The 19,788-nt window shown below is 38.9% G+C and overlaps 1 protein-coding gene across 4 annotated transcripts in view; it reads right to left on the bottom strand.

Moving 5' to 3' along the window:
* Positions 1-19,788, bottom strand: part of LOC150106194 (LIM domain-binding protein 2-like) — a 607,136-nt gene that overhangs the window by 274,140 nt on the left and 313,208 nt on the right. For all 4 annotated transcript variants that reach the window (XR_016548352.1, XM_090393030.1, XM_090393031.1 and 1 more), the window contains one exon: positions 3,382-3,471. Coding sequence is in view for 3 of the 4 variants with exons in the window: in XM_090393030.1 (XP_090249156.1) it covers positions 3,382-3,471 (90 nt within the window). In the remaining variant the exon portion in view is untranslated. The remainder of the gene's footprint in view (positions 1-3,381; positions 3,472-19,788) is intronic.

The raw sequence follows: 19,788 nt of genomic DNA, 5'->3' as shown, positions 1-19,788 counted from the left end.
CCATGCTCTATCGACGTTCAGCCCTTGCAGTTGTACATGTCATGGCACTGATCCAAGCAATCTCCTAACTTGTCATACTTGCCAGCATGGTAATTCCACATATACCCTGTCTTAATCAAAAATTCCACACCTTTAGCCACCTCCCAGGTCAAGACCTCATGATCACTCTCACCAATAGGTGGCAACATGGTAATATTCATTACAGTCAAATTGTGAGATGCTATTACCAGGTCAAGCACTCTCACACCCCTAGTATTTTCAATTACATGCTGTCTCAGATAGTTATCCCTTAATAATTGAATAAAATCCATTTCCTTCCTCACATGTGTCCTCTCCTTCTTCCAATCAATGTTACCATAATTAAAATCCCCCATAATAATTACCCTCCTTCCACTCATTTCATCAATTTGTTTATGCATACTATCTATTCCATCACCTGGTCTATAGCAGCACCCAACTGTATATTTTATTCTGTCAGTCTCAATCTCACACCAAATAGCCTCAAATGGGCTCCTTTCACTATCCTGCAATACAACTTCAATTCTCCTTGGTTGCAGTTCATCAGCTATCATCAATAACACCCCTCCCCCCATTTTATTCTCTCTGTCCCTCCTAAACACACTATAACCTACACATTCTATCCCACTAACTATATCATCTTTTGTCAGCCATGTTTCACTAATGCAAATAACCTGTGGCCAGGAAGAGCCAATCAAGGCCAAAAATTCTTCCTTCTTGTTCCTAATACTCCTGGCATTAGTATACATGAAATGCAGTGATCCCTTTGTTCCACCCCTATCTTGATGCGTTATTCTAAATGTCCCATTCCCTTTTTTTGTCCTTAGTGCTGGCTCAGGTACATTATATACATTTTTACACTCAACTGTCTCACTGATGTCTGCATATCCACTCCCCCCCCATCCTTGGTAGTTCTAGTTTCTCTGGTTCTGCACATCCATTTTCACTTCATTCAGCAACACTTTTTCCAGTCTTCGCACACCAAGTCCATTCAAATGCAGGCCATCCATCTTGTATAAGTCCTTTCGCCCATCAAACTCATTATAAAACCTTCTCAAAAGTGTGGCATTAGTAATTCTCTTGGCAGTACGGAGGATTGACTTATTATTTCAAGACAGTGATGACTCAGTTTCTGATGAAGAAATAAGTTCAGAAAATTTAAGAGCAAAGATGAAGATGAATAAAGATTTGAAAAAAAAATTAATGAAATTTATAAAAATTATTTTCTTTATATTATTATATACATAAACTACCTACCAATAATTGTCCAGAACGTTATGGAACATTCCAGGTTTTTATGTTTTAATAATATAAAAACCAACAGATAGTAGTAAGCAGTATTTCATCATTGCAGTTGAATACAGGTGGTATGACAATGAAACATGAACTCAGTGACTTTGAGAGAGGTGTCATCTTGGGATGTCACATTGGCAGCATGTCCATACGTGCCATTGCCGCTGAACTGGAGCATCCAAAATCAACAGTTGCCAATGTGATCGACAAATGGAGACATTCTGGCATCATTAGTGCAGGAAAACACCAAGTCAGCCGCTGAAAATGACTGACATGGAGAGGAGGGTGTTAAAACCGGCATGCAAAAACCAGCTACAATCGGCACAGACCATCTGTGATGAGTTCCAGAGTGCCAGTAACACCATGGTGAGCACTAATACAGTATAAAAAGAACTCCATTTACTGGCTTTCCACAGAAGAGTACCGGCACACAAGCTGAACATCACAACAACAAACAAGACAGCTCGTCTGGCCTGGTGCAAAGAGCATGTGAATTAGACAATTGACCAGTGGAAAATGGTACTCTGGAGCGACAAATCAAGTTTCACCTGTTTCCAGTCTGATGGCAGGGTGTGGGTGTAGAGGCAGCCTGGTGAAAGCTTGTTACCACAGTGAGAGCTTGTTGTACCCCCAGTAAAGTTTGCTGGTGGAGGAGTAATGGTGTAGGACCACTGGTCATTGTCCATGGTTCCATGAAGGCAGCTCAGTACCTTGATATTCTGGATAATCAGGTGCTACTACACTGTGGAGTTTTTATGGAATGGACCCATGTTACTATCAAGATATCAATGTCCCATACCACAAAGCTGCAACTGTTATGGAATGGTATGAAGAGATGACGGCCAAATGATTGTGCTGGCCTGTGCAGAGTCGTGACCTCAACCATCAAACACCTGTGAGACAAACTGGAGTGGTGATTAAGGTCCAGAGCAGCACATCCTCGACCTGTCTCTGAACTCAGTGCTGCTCTGATGGAGAAATGGAGACAAATTCCACCTGATGTCTGCCGCACATTGGTGGATAGTCTCCCTCAAAGGGTGCAGAAGGTGATCAAAGCCAAAAGGTGGACATACCCGATAGTAAGGTTCGCCTGCTGGTATCAATTGTAAATTGCTAAAGTGTCCAGACAATTATTGGTAGATAGTGTATACATAATATTATTATATGTTAGATTTTTTTTAATGATTTGATTATTTTTAAGAGTAATTGTTTTTTTTTTAATCTCATAAACGGATAATACACGTATTAAAATTTAAAAATATAATATTTACATGAAACATTGATGCATAATTCATGCATCTTATTATTATTATTATTCGTGACACCTCCAAGGAGTCCGAGGACTCATCGCAGGGAGGACACCTATTGTACAACTCTCCGTCTCTACCAATACACCGAACCTCTACTACCAATCATCAACATCAGCGCCATCTACTGGCCACTACCACCACCACAACTAGTATTTTTTTGTCTGTAAATTTCATGTGTTCTGAAGGGCCGATTCTGTATGCAGGATGAAAAACCCGAGTTTCCGGGAGAAAAAACCCTGCTACCTCTGTAGAGTGTGTTATAGTGTGAAGAATATTTTTTTCCAAAAATTTGACATGAAAAATGTGATTTGACATGAAAAAACAGTGTGCATCTTATAAGGCAAAAAATACGGTACTTTATAATTTACTTCAGTAACGTCATTACTCAATCCTTCATTTAAAATATATATATATATATTTTTTTTTTAATTTTCATATTTATAAGTATAGATTTTCTTGGTTCTGTTTCCAATTTTGTATATTTGTAACAATTTGTTATACAGTGTACATTTTAATTAGGTAACTTTCAATAGATATTTTTCAAATTTTCTTATTTTTTTTTTAAACTTAATTTGTTTTAAAAAATGAAATTAATTTATCATAAAATAAGACAAATTATTTCATTTTAAACAAACAAGCTAAAAAGCATTTATTTGATATAAATGTTTCTTTAAAATACAAGAAACACTAAATTTTATCTACATTCTCTTTTTAAAATTATGACTTGAAACTTGTAAATAAACAAAAGTTGCACGCTTACCCGGAGATAATTTAATGTTGAGTTCGTTAATCCTTGCCTAGTTATATTTTTAGAAAGCTGTTCAACTAACGCAGGATCTTGCTGCTGAGCCTACAATAAAACATATGCTAATAGTAAGAACATTTAAGTAAATTAAGGATATTTTCATGAGTTTACATGAATGTTCCTATTATAAACTTTTTTATATATATTATTTTTTTTCTATAGAAAATGTACAGTCCTTCATTCTTTCTGCATGCTCCAGCTCTACAGATTTTTCCAATATTTCACTACCATAAAATTTAGTTAGCATTGCCACAATTAAAATAAAATATCCTACAACACCAACAAAAGATTGATTATAAGGATAGACTGAGGACATGTAGAATGCTGAATTTGGTGGATAGAAAACAAAAGGGGAGAATGGATATGGTTGAGACATTTATGCTGTTGAAATACTATCATATTAACACTGAGGAGATTTTTAATATGGTAAAATGATGGGAAGGAACCAGGACAAGGGTCCATCCCTGGAAGTTACAAATGAAAGTAGTGAGTGAAAGGGTAAGAAATAAATTCATTGCATGAAAAGTAGGAGCATGGAACGCATTGCCTGAGAGGGTAGTAAAAGTGCAGATAGTGAATAAGTTTAAGGAGTGGTACAATAGACTTTGTACTAGCATTGACTTCCCACAATGAGTCTTGTGAATCCATGGAGGTCAAGAACATAATACGTGATAAAAAAAAATCAAAAATGCACAGAAAATTCAACTTCTTCTTTCGCTATGCCTTATCACGTGTTAAACGGGGTCGGCATTCCCATCTTTAATCTTCTTCTTCCAGAATCTCCGGTCCAGGGCATCTTCCTGACTCCATCCATTCTCCCTAAGATCCTCTGCCACCTTATCCCTCCATCTGAGTATGGGCCTGCCTCTTTTCTTCCTTCCCTCCTCCTCTATATGCTCCACTCGTTTACCAACATACTCCTCACTCCTTCTCTCTACATGACCAAACCACCTCAGCCTGCTTTTTTGTACCTTCTTACCGATCGGTCCCACCTTGATCGTCCCTCTAATGTAGTCATTCCTTATCCTGTCCTCCTTTGTCATACCACTCATCCATCTGAACACCCGCATCTCTGCCACCTCCATCTTTCTCTCCTGTGCCTTTGTTATAGGCCAGGTTTCCGTGCCATGGAGCATCGCCGGCCTCACCACCATCTTATACAGCTTTCCTTTCATCTTACAACTCACTCTCTTGTCGCACAGGACCCCACTCATCTTCCTCCAGCCGCATGTTATTCGGTGTTGTATTTCCTCATCCAGGTCACCATTCCTCTCGACGACCGACCCAAGGTACTTGAATTTCTTCCCTGAAGTTAACCTTTCACCCTAGAGTCGTAGGATCATATCCTCGTTACTCCCCACTGACATATATTTGGTCTTTACCCGGTTAATTTTCATGCCTCTCTCTCCTCCAATACCTTTCTCCACTCTTCCAGGGTCTTTTCAAGCTTCTCTCGGGATTATTCACAGAGAACAATATTATCGGCAAACATCATGCTCCCTTGCGCCTCCTTCTTGACGTCCTCCACTAGTACATCCATGACCAGATCAAAGAGGTAGGGGCTCAGAGTTGATCCCTGATGGAGCCCTACGACAATGGGGAACCCCTCTGTCATGCCGACACTAGACCTGACCTGAGTTTTCGCTCCCTCATACATCTCCTTCACCAACCTCACATACTTTTCCGACACCCCCTTCTTCCTCATACACCTCCATACCTCCTGTCTGGCCACTCTGTCGTATGCCTTTTCCAGGTCTATAAACACCATATGTAGCTTGGCCTGCATCTCCCTATATTTCTCCATCAATCGCCTTAGCGCAAATATTGCATCCGTTGTCCCTCTTCCTGGCATAAATCCAAACTACTCCTCACCAATTTTCGTTTCCCGCCATATCCTTCCTTCAATTACTCTTTCCCATATCTTCAACATGTGTGACATCAGCTTGATCCCTCTATAGTTGCCACAATCTTGAACATCTCCTTTTCCCTTGTAGATTGGGACGAGAATGCTTTTCCTCCATTCCCCTGGTATCTTTCCCTGTTGGGCTATTTTCCTCATCAGATCCCATAACATGTCTACATCCTCGCTGCCCAAGCTTCTCCAGGTATCTGGTCCTCCCCACACAGCCTTTCCATTCTTCGTTTTTCTCAGTGCCCAATACACTTCCTCTCTGCTCATGTCCTGCACTGATTCTTCGTTTGCCTCTCCATCCTCACACACCTCTCTCTTGGATTCTCCTCATTTAGTAGATTACGAAAATATTCTTCCCATCTTCTCTCTGATTTTGTCATCCTCTTGTAGTACTACTCCTGTGGCGTCCTTTATCTGCTTAACTAATGTTGTCTTTCGAGGTCTTATCTCTAGCTTTCGCTATTCTCAACAACTTAGCTTCACCACCGTTTCTCTCCAGTTCTTCATAAACCTCTTCAACTGCCCTCGCCCTTGCCACAGCTCTCTTTGCACTTTTCTTCGCTAATCTATATGCCTCCTTGTCGGCTCTGGTTCCAGTCATGTCCCTTTTTTCTTTGCCTCTTTCTTTTCTCTGATCTCCAACTGCACTTCCTCATTCCACCACCATGCCTCCTTATCCTCGGGCAGCCCCTTTCCTGATGTTATACCGAGCACCTCTTCTCCAATGTTTCTAATATTCCGACTATTTACGTCCCACCATTCTTCCCCATCCTCTGGTAACTTCATTCCTTCCAATACCTTTTCTTTAAACTCATTCCTTGGACCTTCCTCTTCCAATTTCCACCACTTTATTTTCCTATCTTTCCACCACTTCTGTCTATTCTTCTTTTCCCCTTTAATATCACAGTCTACCACAACCAACCTGTGCTGTGCCACTATACTTTCTCCGTTAATCACTTTACAGTTTTTCACCTCCTTCAGATGTTTCCTTCTGCACATAACATAGTCAATCTGACTCATCCTATCCCTGCTCTTATAAGTTATTAGGTGTCCAACTCTCTTCTTAAACCACGTGTTAGCTATAGCCAGGTCGAAGGCCACAGCATGCTCTTGATTCTTTTACCTTCTTCATTTCTTTCGCCACTACTCCAATCCCCGTGCACCCTTTCTTCACCACTTCGTCGCCTTCCTATATGCCCATTCATGTCTGCTCCACGATCACTCTCTCACCATCAGGGATTCCCATTACTACCTGGTCTAGTTCTCTCCAGAATGCCTCTTTCTCCTCCTCATCACAACCTTCTTGTGAAGCATATCCACACAATCACAGCCACACTTCCTCCAATCTCAAGTTTAACACTCATAATTCGATCGTTCTTCTGGCACACCTCGCAGACTCCACCCTTCAGCTCCTTGTCGATGATGATTCCAACTCTGTTTCTTCCATTCTCATTCACCCCGCTGTAAAACAGAAAATTCAACAAAATTCATTATAAAAAAACTTCCATGTCAAATTTACTCACATTTACACAGAAGGAATTGTGGAATAATGTGGAGTGTAGTTACAAAAGTTGTGGACAGAGCTTGAGACTGCCAGCTGAGGTTCTGAAGAACAGTATAAAAGGTTTCAACATCTGTAAATGATGGTATCCTTTGTTTAAATTTGTGTTGAGACTAGAGACATTGATTAAGTAGATATAACACTTTTTTTTGCAATTTTTTGACTGTTTTTTTTATTTTTTTTCTTCAAAAATGCATTTTGGTAGTGGGAATTTTGCAGGGTTGAGGGAGAATTTTTTGTTATCACAAGTAAAAAAAAAAAATATTATGTTACTTTCGTAGTTATCTAATTTAAGGAGGCATGCCTCCCACAAAAGAAGAGCACTTAGTTTATGGTCAGTAGCATGGCCTTGACAGTTCCCTATGCACTCCTCTGTACTTGGACTCTTTCCAGGCATGACATGGCAGAGTAGTAGCAGCAGGATTATATACTAACTAATTAGAAAGCCTCCTAATGTGTTAGCATTAGGTTCAGTCTATGTACCATAAGTACAATGGTGGTGTTTCACTATGCAACGAAAGTTATCTACCACCTAGGAATCTAGTCATTTCCTCCAATTAAGAATGTATGCATTTGTAGCAGCAATATTTGTCAGAGTCACTAGCCCACCAATGATGACCCATTGGTGGTACAGGCAATGAATGAGAGAATGCTAACTTGTTAGTATGAACTCAGGAAATGCAGGATTAATTTTTTCAAGAGAGAAAAGTGTATATTGTGGAAATATCAATTTCCTGATAAGTACCCTCAAAGGTGCACAGGATACTATGACAGTAGCATGATTATGTTTACATTATTACTAATCACCTATCAACAATTTTCTCCAAATTAGTCTACTGTGGAAATACGTAAGGGAAATTGGTTGAGAAATCAATTCCAACTAACTGTTTGAACTGGCCATGTTTCAAAAGTTACCAGAACAATGATCAGCCTAATGATCAACCAGCATGCATATACACTAAAACAGATTACAGGGAGGGCACCAAGAATAAAGATAAGAATTTCTTGGCACTAGTAGATGTAGTGAAACCAAAAATTACTGGCATTACTGAGATCTAGGTAAAAGAGGAGAATACCATTAGAGAAACAAAATGTGATGGATTCAGTGTATTCAGGAAGGACAGACAAGATAGGAGAGATTGGGAGTTTTGTTAATGATTAACAAAGACATAACTCCAATCAGAGAAGAAATGCTGTTAGGTACATGGTAAAAATTAAGAAAACAAAATACATAAGGATGTTGCTAATAACCAAGATTACTAAAGAGGACTGTGAATGGCATGGCCAGATAAATATTGAATACAAAAAGAACTATCATTATAGGCAATTTCAGATATGGAGATAGAGACTACAGGGAGGGCAGGCCTGGTTGGCCGAGTGGTTAGTGTATCCACTCTCCAACCAAGAGGCTGCGGGTTTGAATCCCACCAAGGGCATGGATGCTCGTAATTGTCCTACTAACCAATTACCATATGTATTGCTGTGACCTGTGTCCTGGCACAGTATGACCTTTGTTGTCTTTGTGAGATAAAAATCAAAAACTACAGGGAGGAGAAAGCATCCAAGCTAAGGGGGGAAATTTACAGAATTACCTTAAGAGGTATGTGATAAAAGACACTCATGACACAAGAATAAGAGATCAGGTAACAGCATATAAGAATTTGTCTATAAATCAGTTGACCATTATGCTTCTGAGGAGAGTGATCATGCAGTGATGACCTACAATATGACAATTCATGTAAAACTCTAAGAAGGAGCATATGCGCAATTAGAAGGTAGGTGATTATAAGTAAGAAGGCAGTTTGAAACAGTGCCTTGGCAAGAGAAACTGCATGGTAGAACAATCAGAGCATGTAAAGTAGTTAATGGATTTGAAGGAAGCAATATCTGACTGCATCCCCAGTGTTAGGAGAATAAACTGCATGAGAGTTAAATGGACGAATAATAGCATAAGCATGAGCTACATAAAAAAAAATAATGCTGCAGATGTAATATCATGAAAAGAGTGATGACAAGACTCAGAATCAGTATAAAGATCAGGTCAGGAATATGATGGCCAAAGTGAGGAGGATCAAATTAGATTATAAAAAGTTAGCTGAACAGACCAAAGGAAATCCATGAGAATTTTAATAGCAAGTAAAGGGAAAAATGATCATGGGAAAATATGCTTAGTTAATGACAGATCCACTAGAAATAACCGAGCTGTTAAGTGTTCACCTAAGCAAGATATACAGTCTCCAGAGACCCATTAAATCTATGGATGTCAAAGGGAAAATGGATGAAAAAATCGAGGTAGATATAGGTATTAATTACTGGGAAAATTCCCATGTTACTCCTCTAAGCAAATATTATTTTTATGGCTATTTAGCCTATTTTTGTTTTAGGAGTGCCCCTTTTATAATGTCATTGGCTTTTTACTCAAATTTTAGAGCATTACTGATGTTTTATATAGACAGATATATGAAGAATTAATTGAGGTAGAAATATTAAAGCTATTGAAAGAGCTTGATTGACATAAAGTAGTCAGACTGGATGATGTGTTGGCTGGGGAATGTGTAAGAGAGTCAGCAATGCTCCTAACCTGGTTGTTTAACTCGAATCGCAATGAATGTATGATACCTAATGAATGGAAAGAGAACAATATAATTTCAATATATAAGGATACTGCATTATACAAAGAATGATACAGCAAATTATAGAACAATCAGTATCAGCAAGGTTTTAAAGAGGCTAATTTAAAGATAGGGCTTGCTTTAGCAATCTGCTCATATTCTATAACAGAGTGACAGAAGAGTCAGATATGGGAAATGGATACACCATGATATTTCTGGATTTTGTCAAGGCACGTGACAGAATTCCATATACAAAATTGTTATAAATTAAAAGATATGGGTATGCAAAACAGATCAGAATTATGACATGGATAGAAGTGTAGCTGAGAGGTAGGTAACAGAAAGTGATGCGTCAAGGTGTTAAGTCTAGAATAAAGGTGACCAAAGATGTACCACAGGGTTCTGTACTTGGGCCATTATTATTTAACTCATATAACAATAAAAATGAGGATGAAGTGGGAGATATCCCAGCTGTTTGCTAATGATGATGCTAAGTTGGGATGAGTGATAAGTGATATATCTGATATAAAATCTCTTTGGGCTGACAATAATTCTATGGCCAAATATCAACAGGTGTCAGTTTAATTCTTCTAAATGTAATTATGCACATATTCAGAATGCAAGACTGAAAAGAACACTAACTTAATGGAAAATGGAAGTTATTCTACCAGTTTACATACAAGGCATGGATAGATTCTTTTCATGGTAAGTGTGTGTGGAATGGACTTCTGTTAGATGTTATGAGCGTATCTTCACTGAATCTTTAAAGTAAGATACGATAATCATGTAAGTATGAGCAAGTAAAATGACTTTCTCCACTTATACAGCATCGTTCCTCTACTATCAGTTGGGCATATTAAAACAAGACAGCAGTTGCCAGCATCCCTTTTCAGTACAACTGCAAACAGATTTGCAATCAGACTTATTAACGACCCATCTCTTACCAACTCATTCCCGCCACTATGTGTTTTTTTTTTTACAAATATTTCCATGGAAAATGTTCACCTGAAATAGCATCAATAATACCCCCACTTAGTACTAAGCTCATTAGAACACGTGCAGCTGCTGCTCAACATCCCTACACGGTGCACCTAGAAACCCAAAGAACAAGTTTCTTATCCTCCTTCAGTCTTCCCCGTGTTGTGTTCCCTAAGGAATACAATATAAAGTCATTCAAATCAAATGTGAACAAGTATCTTCTTTCCCAATCCATACACAGTACTAATGTACCAAGCTCTTTCTACCAACCTCTCGTTTCTTCACAAAGTATTCCTAAACCGCAACAATCGGTAATTTTTCAAGAAAAATGTGTCAATAAACTTCTTTCTCAATCCTCACCTGCACTCTACGCACAACACTGATTGTTTATAAATTCTTCAACCTCTTGTATATGGATCAATATTAAAAATAAATAAATAAATTAGCCCTCCCTTGATAAGTCCTTGGACTCCCTGAGGTAGCATACTTAACAATAATAATAATGCATTATGTAACTTATTGGTTTTATCATTATATCATAAATGGTGAATATCAACCAAATTAAATATGCAGACAATGTTATTGTTCATGCAGAATTTAAAGCGCAATTGGAAAAAATAATGAAAATTTTAAACGAAGGGTGCAAAACATTTTGAATGAAAATCAATCTAAGCAAAATTTTTAAACTTTGACATGACTATAAACAATAAATTACATGATAACCACAGTAATTAACTTTAATGAAGTGAAAGTACAGATATTTCATAGTGAAAATAACAATACATCATCAGTGTGTAGAAACAAGAAAATCAAAGAAATGGGAATACAAGGTACATACAGCAGTCGGTGGTTTACCAATTAAAAATTGTTGTCGAGTGCTAGAAATTAATATTAATCTTCTTCTTCTGCAGCTTCTCCCACTTAAGTGGGGTCAGTGTTGATGATGAGTCTCTTCCACATCCTCCTGTCTTGGGATGTCCCCACATCCAAGTTCTTCATTTTCAAGTCCTCTTCTACTAGCTCCCTCCATCTCTTCTTTGGCTGCCCACGCTTCCTCCTTCCTTTCACATCCATCTGCATGACCCTTATTCCCACATATTCATCCTCCCTCCTCATCACATGACCAAACCATCTCAACCTTGCCTCCTGTATCTTTGCTCTCAAGTTCGTAACTTTCACTGTTCCCCTCATATAGTCATTTCTCAGACGATCCTTTCTGGTCACACCGCACATCCATCTAAGCATTCTAATCTCTGCTACTTCCATCCTGCTGATGTTATTTTTCCTCAGGGCCACAGTTTCTATAGCATACTGTCATAGCTGGCCTCACTACTGTCCTATAGATTTTGTTCGGATCGATCGGCACCCTCTTATCGCATAACACTCCAGCCATCTCCCTCCAGTTCGTCCAACCCGCTTGTATCCAGCAATTCCACTTCCTTCTCAGCTCCTCCATCTTCTTCCACTGTTGAACCTAAGTATCTAAAGTCCCTCACCTTCCTGACGACATTTCCTTCCAGCTCCAGATCTGTCTCCTGGCTGCCACCCACTGTGCAACACATATACTCTGTCTTACTTCTGCTCAGTCTCATACCTCTCTCTTCCAGTACTTTTCTCCATCTTTCCAGTTTAGTTCCGACTTCTTCTCTGGAATCTGCACACAGCAATATGTCATCTGCATACAACACTGTCCAAGGCGCATCTTCTCTCACCTCCTCCGTCACCACCTCCATCACAATTTTAAACAGAAATGGACTTAATGCTGACCCTTGATGCAAGCCAACTGTTACTGGAAAACTTTCTGTCTGTCCCAGACAGGTCCGAACACTTATCTTCACATTTCTGTACATCTCCCCCACCAACCTGACATATTTCTCTGGAACCTTCTTCTCCATCAGACACCTCCAGACTTCTTGCATTGGCACTCCATCATATGCTTTCTCCAGATCAATAAATGCCAGATGTAGCTCCCGTTGTTTCTCTCGAAACTTTTCCATCATCTGCTGTAACCCAAAGATAGCATCTGTCGTTGATCTACCAGGCATGAAGCCAAATTGTTCCTTTGCAATCTCCACCTCCTTCCTCAATCTTCCATCAAGAACCCTTTCTAGGATTTTCATTGTGTGGGACATCAACTTTATTCCTCTGTAATTTTTACAGTCTTGTGCATTCCCTTTACCCTTGTAGATGGGGACAAGAGTACTCTCCCTCCATTCCTCGGGTATATTTTCCTGTTGGCAAACTTTCATGAACAGGTCCAACAGCAGGTCAATTCCCTCTTCCTCCAGTGCCTTGCATACCTCCACTGGAATCCTGTCGGGGCCCACCGATTTTCCATTCCTCATCCTCTTCATGGCCTCCGCCACTTCCACTCTACTGATGTTCTGCACTATCCCCTTAGAAGGCTGCCCATCTCCTCTGTGAGTCCATGCATTTTCCTCATTCAAAAGTCCCTCAAAGTATATTCTCTCTGTTTCTTATGTCCACATCCCTCCATAATACTCTTCCTTCAGTGTCTTTGATCTGCCTCACATGTAAGATGTCCTTTGCTGCTTTATTTCTAAATTTCGCTAGTTGGTAAATTTTTCTCTGTCCTTCCTTTGTTTCTAATTGATCATACAGATCTTGATATGCCATGGCCTTCGCCTCAACTCTCTTGGCCTCTTGCTTTCTCTCCCTATACACCTCTCTGTCTTCTTCCACTCTTGACTCATCGCACTTCTACTTTGCCTTCCTCTTAGCTGTCACTGACACTTGTACATTATTTTTCCACACCAACCCTCCTTCTGCTCTCTAATCTTTCCAGATGTCTCACCAAGCACCTCGATTGCACAGCTCAGGATTACTTTTGAATTATTTTCCCACCAATCTTGCACACTATTCAGTCCATCCGAAATCCTCCCTAACACCCTCTCCCTAAAACGATTCCTCACACTCTCTTCTTTTAAGTGAAACCACTTAATTGTCTTCATCCCATGGCTTACAGAGGTTCTTATCTTCGATCTTATTTTAAAGTCTGTGCACAGCAGTCGGTGTTGCTGTGCACACTTGATCTGTTGGAATTACTTTACAATTTGTCACAACCTTAAGATGTTTTCTTCTAGTCAAAATGTAGTCAATTTGTGAACTGTTGTTACCACTCCTAGAAATTAATATTAATAAATGATATTATTAAAAACTATTTCTGATGGTTACATAAAATAAGAATCTCCCAAACTTTTGGGAGAGAGAGACAATCGTTCCGATTCAGATTTGGACAATGTAAAGGGGCTTTGCCACTTTCTTTGAAAAGACAGGCATATGACAATGCCTTAAGGGTCAAAACTGTATAACTGAGAGGAGACCTCCGCATAGCTTCTAAAGGAATGCAGAGAACCGACCAGGGCTTCTGACCTAATGTCCAATCCTCACCTTCTCATGGTGCACCCTGTTGGGTATCTACTTCAATTCTGAACGAACGAGGATGGGCTGGCAATTTGGGATTTAGCCGACCAAATTTTATTCTTATTGGCTTAAACCAAAATACAAAATGATGGTACAACATGACAAAATTTCATGCCGGCTGGAGCATCACCCAGTTAAACAAGGCCTCCATTCTTTTCGCCAGGGAACCAGGGCAAACAGTGAAAAGTCAGCTACTGGAACAAATCTGAAAACACACCCCAACTCAACATCACCAGATTTAAAGATACTATCAACATAAGAAGCATGAATGGCAGAGAAATGGAGCTAGCTGAGGAATTAGATGAGTACCAGATCGACATAATAGGGGTGACTGAAACAAAAAAGACAAAAACTGGTGAGATCTTTTGGAGCAATAAATACAAAATGTTATATTCAGGCAATGACAATCAAGGAAAAGAAGGAGTAGCCATAGTATTCAACACTAAATATGAGGCTAATCTTCTTGAATGGCAGACAGTCTCAAGTAGAGTGATGTCGGCAAATATCAGAATGGGAAACTGGACAATGAGACTTATTTGTGCCTATGGTCCCACAGAAGGTTCTACTAAGGTAGAAGTGGAGATATTTTTTGAGTCTTTAGAGAAAGCAACTGACACAATGAAAAGGAAAAGTTGGTCCTTGTTAGGGATCTAAATAGCAGAGTAGGAAATGATTGTCAGACATACAAAAATATTTTGGGAAAATTTGGAGAAAAGAGCAAAGCTAATAATAATGGCAAATACATCTTGGATTTCTGCTCAGGACATGGACTGGTTATTACTAACACCATGTTCGAATATAAAAATGTGCACAAATTCACATGGAGAGAAGAGGCAAGGAATAAGAAAAGTCTCATTGACTATGTTATTGTTGATGGTGATGTTTTCTCCCTGGTGCAGGACACCAGAGTGTACAGAGGATATGAAATTGGAAGTGATCATTATTTAGTCTTGAGCAGGATAAAATTCAATTTCATATTGAAAAGAATGACATGTAAGAATGTTTTAAAGTGAATAAAAGTTGAGCCGCTCTCAGATGTGAACTGTAGACTAAAATACACAAAGATTATTGAAGAAAAAATGAAAGAGTTTGAGAACAGGAACCAAACCTTGGAGATTTAGTCACAGGCCTTGAAGAAGACCCTGACTGATTCAGCCAGAGGCATATGGTGTGGTTGTCTGCAAGGATAGAAAAATCAGAACTCCATGGTGGACACAGGAAGTTAAAGAGACAGTGAAGGAAAAGAAGAAAGCATATCAAAAGTTCCTGCAAATAAATCAGCTTGTGATCTTAGAGAATACAGAGACAAATGTAAAAAAGCTAAACACTTTGTAAAACTAGTTAACAAAAGTCATGGGAGGACTTTTTACAAGAGCATAGAAAATAATTTAAATATGCTGTTCAGTATGGGCAAAAGAAAATGGGTATCAGTTTAATGTGGAGAAATATAAAGTTATGCATTTTGGGATAAATAGATTACAGGCTGTGTACTAAGCTGAAGGGAATGTACTCCAGGAAACAGATGAAGTTAGGGATGGTGGCAGGAAGAGGGTTGAAGTTTAGCAGACATATTGTTAGAGTTGCTTAGGATTACTTGCCTATCGAAGAACATACAAGTAGAGATAAGGAAGTTATTCCCCTTTATAAGGTCTTGATATGCCCACATTTGGATTGCTGTACTCAGATCTGGTCTCCTGAGTTTTTAGCGGATGAGAAGTGGTGGAGAGGAGGCAGAGGAAAGCAAACAAGATGGTGAGTGGGCTGTAGAACGTTCCCAATGAGGACAGTTGAGAATGTGTAGACTGCAAAAGTTGGTTGATAGGCAAAAAAAAAGGAGATATGATAGAAACATTTAAGTTACTTAAAGAGCTTTATAGGATTGATGCAGGAGAAATCAGCGAGGATTTGGATGGAGATATTCAGTTGTTCGCAGATGATGCAAAGTTAGAACAAACTATGAAGAGTAGAGCAGATGTTGTTGTTGTGACCTTACAAGACTTAAATAGACTGAGTGAATGGGCATGAAAGTGGAGATACCAGTTCAATGTTACAAAATGTAAGGTTTTCAATTTTGGGAAAGAAAGATCATCATCATCATCAAATTCCTGCCATGTACCCTCAAGGGGTGTACAGGATATGACAGTACTACATGAAAAAATTACATCATTACTAACTTCCTATCTACAATTTTCCTCCAAATCAGTCTGTTACTTGTCAAGACTCCAACATTATCAGATCTTATATTTCTATCGTCTAAGGCACTTTGTACCGTATCAATCCACCTATATCTTGGTCTTCCTCTGGGTCGTTTTCCTGTCAACCTGGCAGAGAACACTTGTTTTGCTAATCTTTCCTCTCCCATTCTATTTAAGTGACCATACCACCTGAGATTAGCTCTGCTAACGCATTCCTGGATGCTGACAATGTCAAGTTCTTTCCTAATATCCTCATTTTTAATATGATATTGCCATTGATGCCATCTGTTCACGCCTCTAATCTTTCTCAGGACTCTCATATCAGCAGTCTCTAGTCTTTGGTCAAGTGTTTTACTTCTGACCAAGCTCTCAGATCCATAAGTTAAAACTGGTTTGAACACTGTCTTGTATACAGCTAATTTAGTGTTCCGACTAATTTCTTTCTTATTCCATATGAATTTATTCAATTGACTTCCCACCATACCAGCTTTGTTGATTCTGTTGTCTATTTCTATATTTAATTTACCATCTTCAGTAAAAATCATGCCTAAGTAGCTGAAATGTTTTACTTGTTCCACAGGTTCTCCATTCACAACACAGTTGACATTTTCAATGATTCTGCCTATTTTCATTGTCTTTGTCTTTTTATTGCTGACCTTCATACCATATCTATTACAACAGCTATTCAATTTAGTCAGAGAATCTTGCAGACTTGTAGCGGATTTATTTAGAAGTATAACATCATCAGCATAAAGCAAAGAGCTGACATTAACATCTCCAATTTTGATATCAGGTTTAATACCACATTCCTTCATAATGTGATCCATATAGATAATGAATAACAGAGGGGATAATGTACATCCTGGTTTCACACCAGATTTAACATTAAACCATCTTGTTGTACTTCCTTCAATTCTAACTGCTGACTTACAACTCAAATAAAGACTAAGTATAGCTTGATATAATGCCCCATTGACACCATATAACTGCAGCGTATTGAATAGCTTCTCTCTTGGCACCTTGTCATATGCCTTTTCCAAATCGACAAAACTTAAATACAGAACTTTGTTATATTCCCATGCTTTCTCGACTATTTGTCATAAAGTGAAGATCTGATCCTGACAGCCTCTATTTGGCCTGAATCCAGCTTGCTCTTCACCAAGCGTTTCTTCCACAATTCTTCTCAACCGTTTCTCAAGTATACTTGCATAGATCTTGCCAGGAACACTCAGTAGGGAAATACCTCTGTAATTCTCACATTCAGTTTTATTTCCCTTTTTATATATGGGTACGATGAGAGCTCTACTCCAATCATCGGGAATTCGTCCCTCTGTCCAGGCTTTCTGAACTATGCAGTGCAGCCACTGTAAGACTCTTATACCACCATACTTCAGCATTTCTGGTCGAATATCATCTACTCCTGCTGCCTTTCCACATTTCAAACCTTTGATGGCTTTTTCTACTTCAAGTATGGATATGTATTCCTGACTGCATGCCTGGTCAGTGTTTTTTTATCACTGTGCTCTCATCACTGCTTGTTTCATTTAGCAGTTTTTCAAAGTAATTACTCCATACTTCAAGGATATCTTTTTCTAATGTTTTTATGTCACCTTTATTATCTCTAATTCCTTTTACAGCACTCTTTCCTCCATTCCTAAGCTTCTTCAACAACCTCCAGAATATTTTGCCACCTTCTTGATATTTATTTTCTATATTCTTGCCAAAGTCCTCCAATGACATTTGTTTAGCTAGTTTTACACACTGTTTAGCTTTCTTACATTTGTCTCTGTATTCTGTAAGAGTAAAAGCCGACTTATTTGCCAGGAACTTTTGATATGCTTTCTTCTTTTCCTTCACTGCCTCTTTAACTTCCTGTGTCCACCAGGGAGTTCTGATTTTTTTATCCTTGCACACAACCTCACCACATGCCTCTCTGGCAGAATCAATCAATGTTTTCTTCAGAGTTTGCCACTAATCTCCAAGGTTTGATTCCTGTTCTCAAACTCTTTCATTTTCTTTTCAATAATCTTTCTGTATTTTAGTCTACAGTTCACATCTGAGAGCTGCTCAACTTTTATTCGCTTTAAAACTTTCTTATATGTTATTCTTTTCAATATGAAATTCAATTTTATCCTGCTCAAGACTAAATAGTGATCACTTCCAATTTCAAATCCTCTGTGCACTCTGGTGTCCTGCACCAGGGAGAAAATATCACTATCAACAATAACATAGTCAATGAGACTTTTCTTATTCCTAGCCTCTTCTCTCCATGTGAATTTGTGCACATTTTTATATTCGAACATGGTGTTAGTAATAACCAGTCCATGTCCTGAGCAGAAATCCAAGATGTATTTGCCATTATTATTAGCTTTGCTCTTTTCTCCAAATTTTCCCAAAATATTTTTGTATGTCTCACAATCATTTCCTACTCTGCTATTTAGATCCCCAACAAGGACCAACTTTTCCTTTTTCATTGTGTCAGTTGCTTTTTCTAAAGCCTCAAAAAATTCCTCCACTTCTACCTTAGTAGAACCTTCTGTGGGACCATAGGCACAAATAAGTCTCATTGTCCAGTTCCCCATTCTCATATTTGCCCACATTACTCTACTTGAGACTGACTGCCATTCAAGAAGATTAGCCTCATATTTAGTGTTGAATACTATGTCTACTCCTTCTTTTCGTTGATTGTCATTGCCTGAATATAACATTTTGTATTTATTGCTCAGAAAGATCTCACCAGTTTTGGTCTTTTTTGTTTCAGTCACCCCTATTATGTCGATCTGGTACTTATCTAATTCCTCAGCTAGCTCCATTTCTTTGCCATTCAGGCTTCTTACGTTGATAGTACCGATCTTTAACTCTGGTGATGTTGAGTTGGGGTTTGTTTTCAGATTTGTTCCAGTAGCTGACTTTTCGCTGTTCGCCCTGGTTCCTGGTGAAAACAACGGGGGCCTTGTTTAACCGGGTGACGCCCCAGCTGGCATGAAATTTTGTCATGTTGTACCATCATTTTTTATTTTGGTTTAACCAATAAGAATACAATTTGGTCGGCTAAATCCCAAATTGCCAGCCCATCCTCGTTCGTTCAGTATCAAATTAAATACCCAACAGGGTGCACCACGAGAAGGTGAGGATTGGACATTAGGTCAGAAGCCCTGGTCAGTTCTCCGCATTCCTTTAAAGGCTATGTGGAGGTCTACTCTCAGTTATACAGCTTTGACCCTTAAACACCCCCTTAAGAAAGAAAGATGGATGTAGAATTTATGCTTGGTGGGGAGGTATTGTTGAAAGTGAAGGAAAAAAGAGATCTTGGAGGTGATAGTGGATAAGGATCTGAAATTTAGAGGTCACATTGCCATAATTGTGAGGACAACACAAAGAATTCTGGGAATGATGCAGAGAACACCGACTTGTAGAACTAAGGAGATTCTTGTTCCATTGTAAGGCTCTGATTAGGCCTCATATGTACTACTGTGCACAGATTTGGTCACCTGATTTTCAAAAGATGTGAGATGCTAGAAATGGTCCAGATGCAACTGACTAAGGTAGTTTCTGATCTCTGGAATGTCGAATATGAGGAAAGATTGAGAAGATGCATTCTGCAAAGTCTAGTGGATAGGAGGAAGAGGGATGATATGATAGAGACCTAGACGTTAGCAA

The sequence above is a fragment of the Typopeltis vanoorti genome, chromosome 5 (assembly GCF_054136105.1).
Source record: "Typopeltis vanoorti isolate ZY-2024b chromosome 5, IOZ_Tvanoo_1.0, whole genome shotgun sequence".
Taxonomy (NCBI): Eukaryota; Metazoa; Arthropoda; class Arachnida; order Uropygi; family Thelyphonidae; genus Typopeltis; species Typopeltis vanoorti.
Note: the sequence above shows the minus strand (reverse complement) of the source record. Positions and strands in the feature narration are given on the sequence as shown.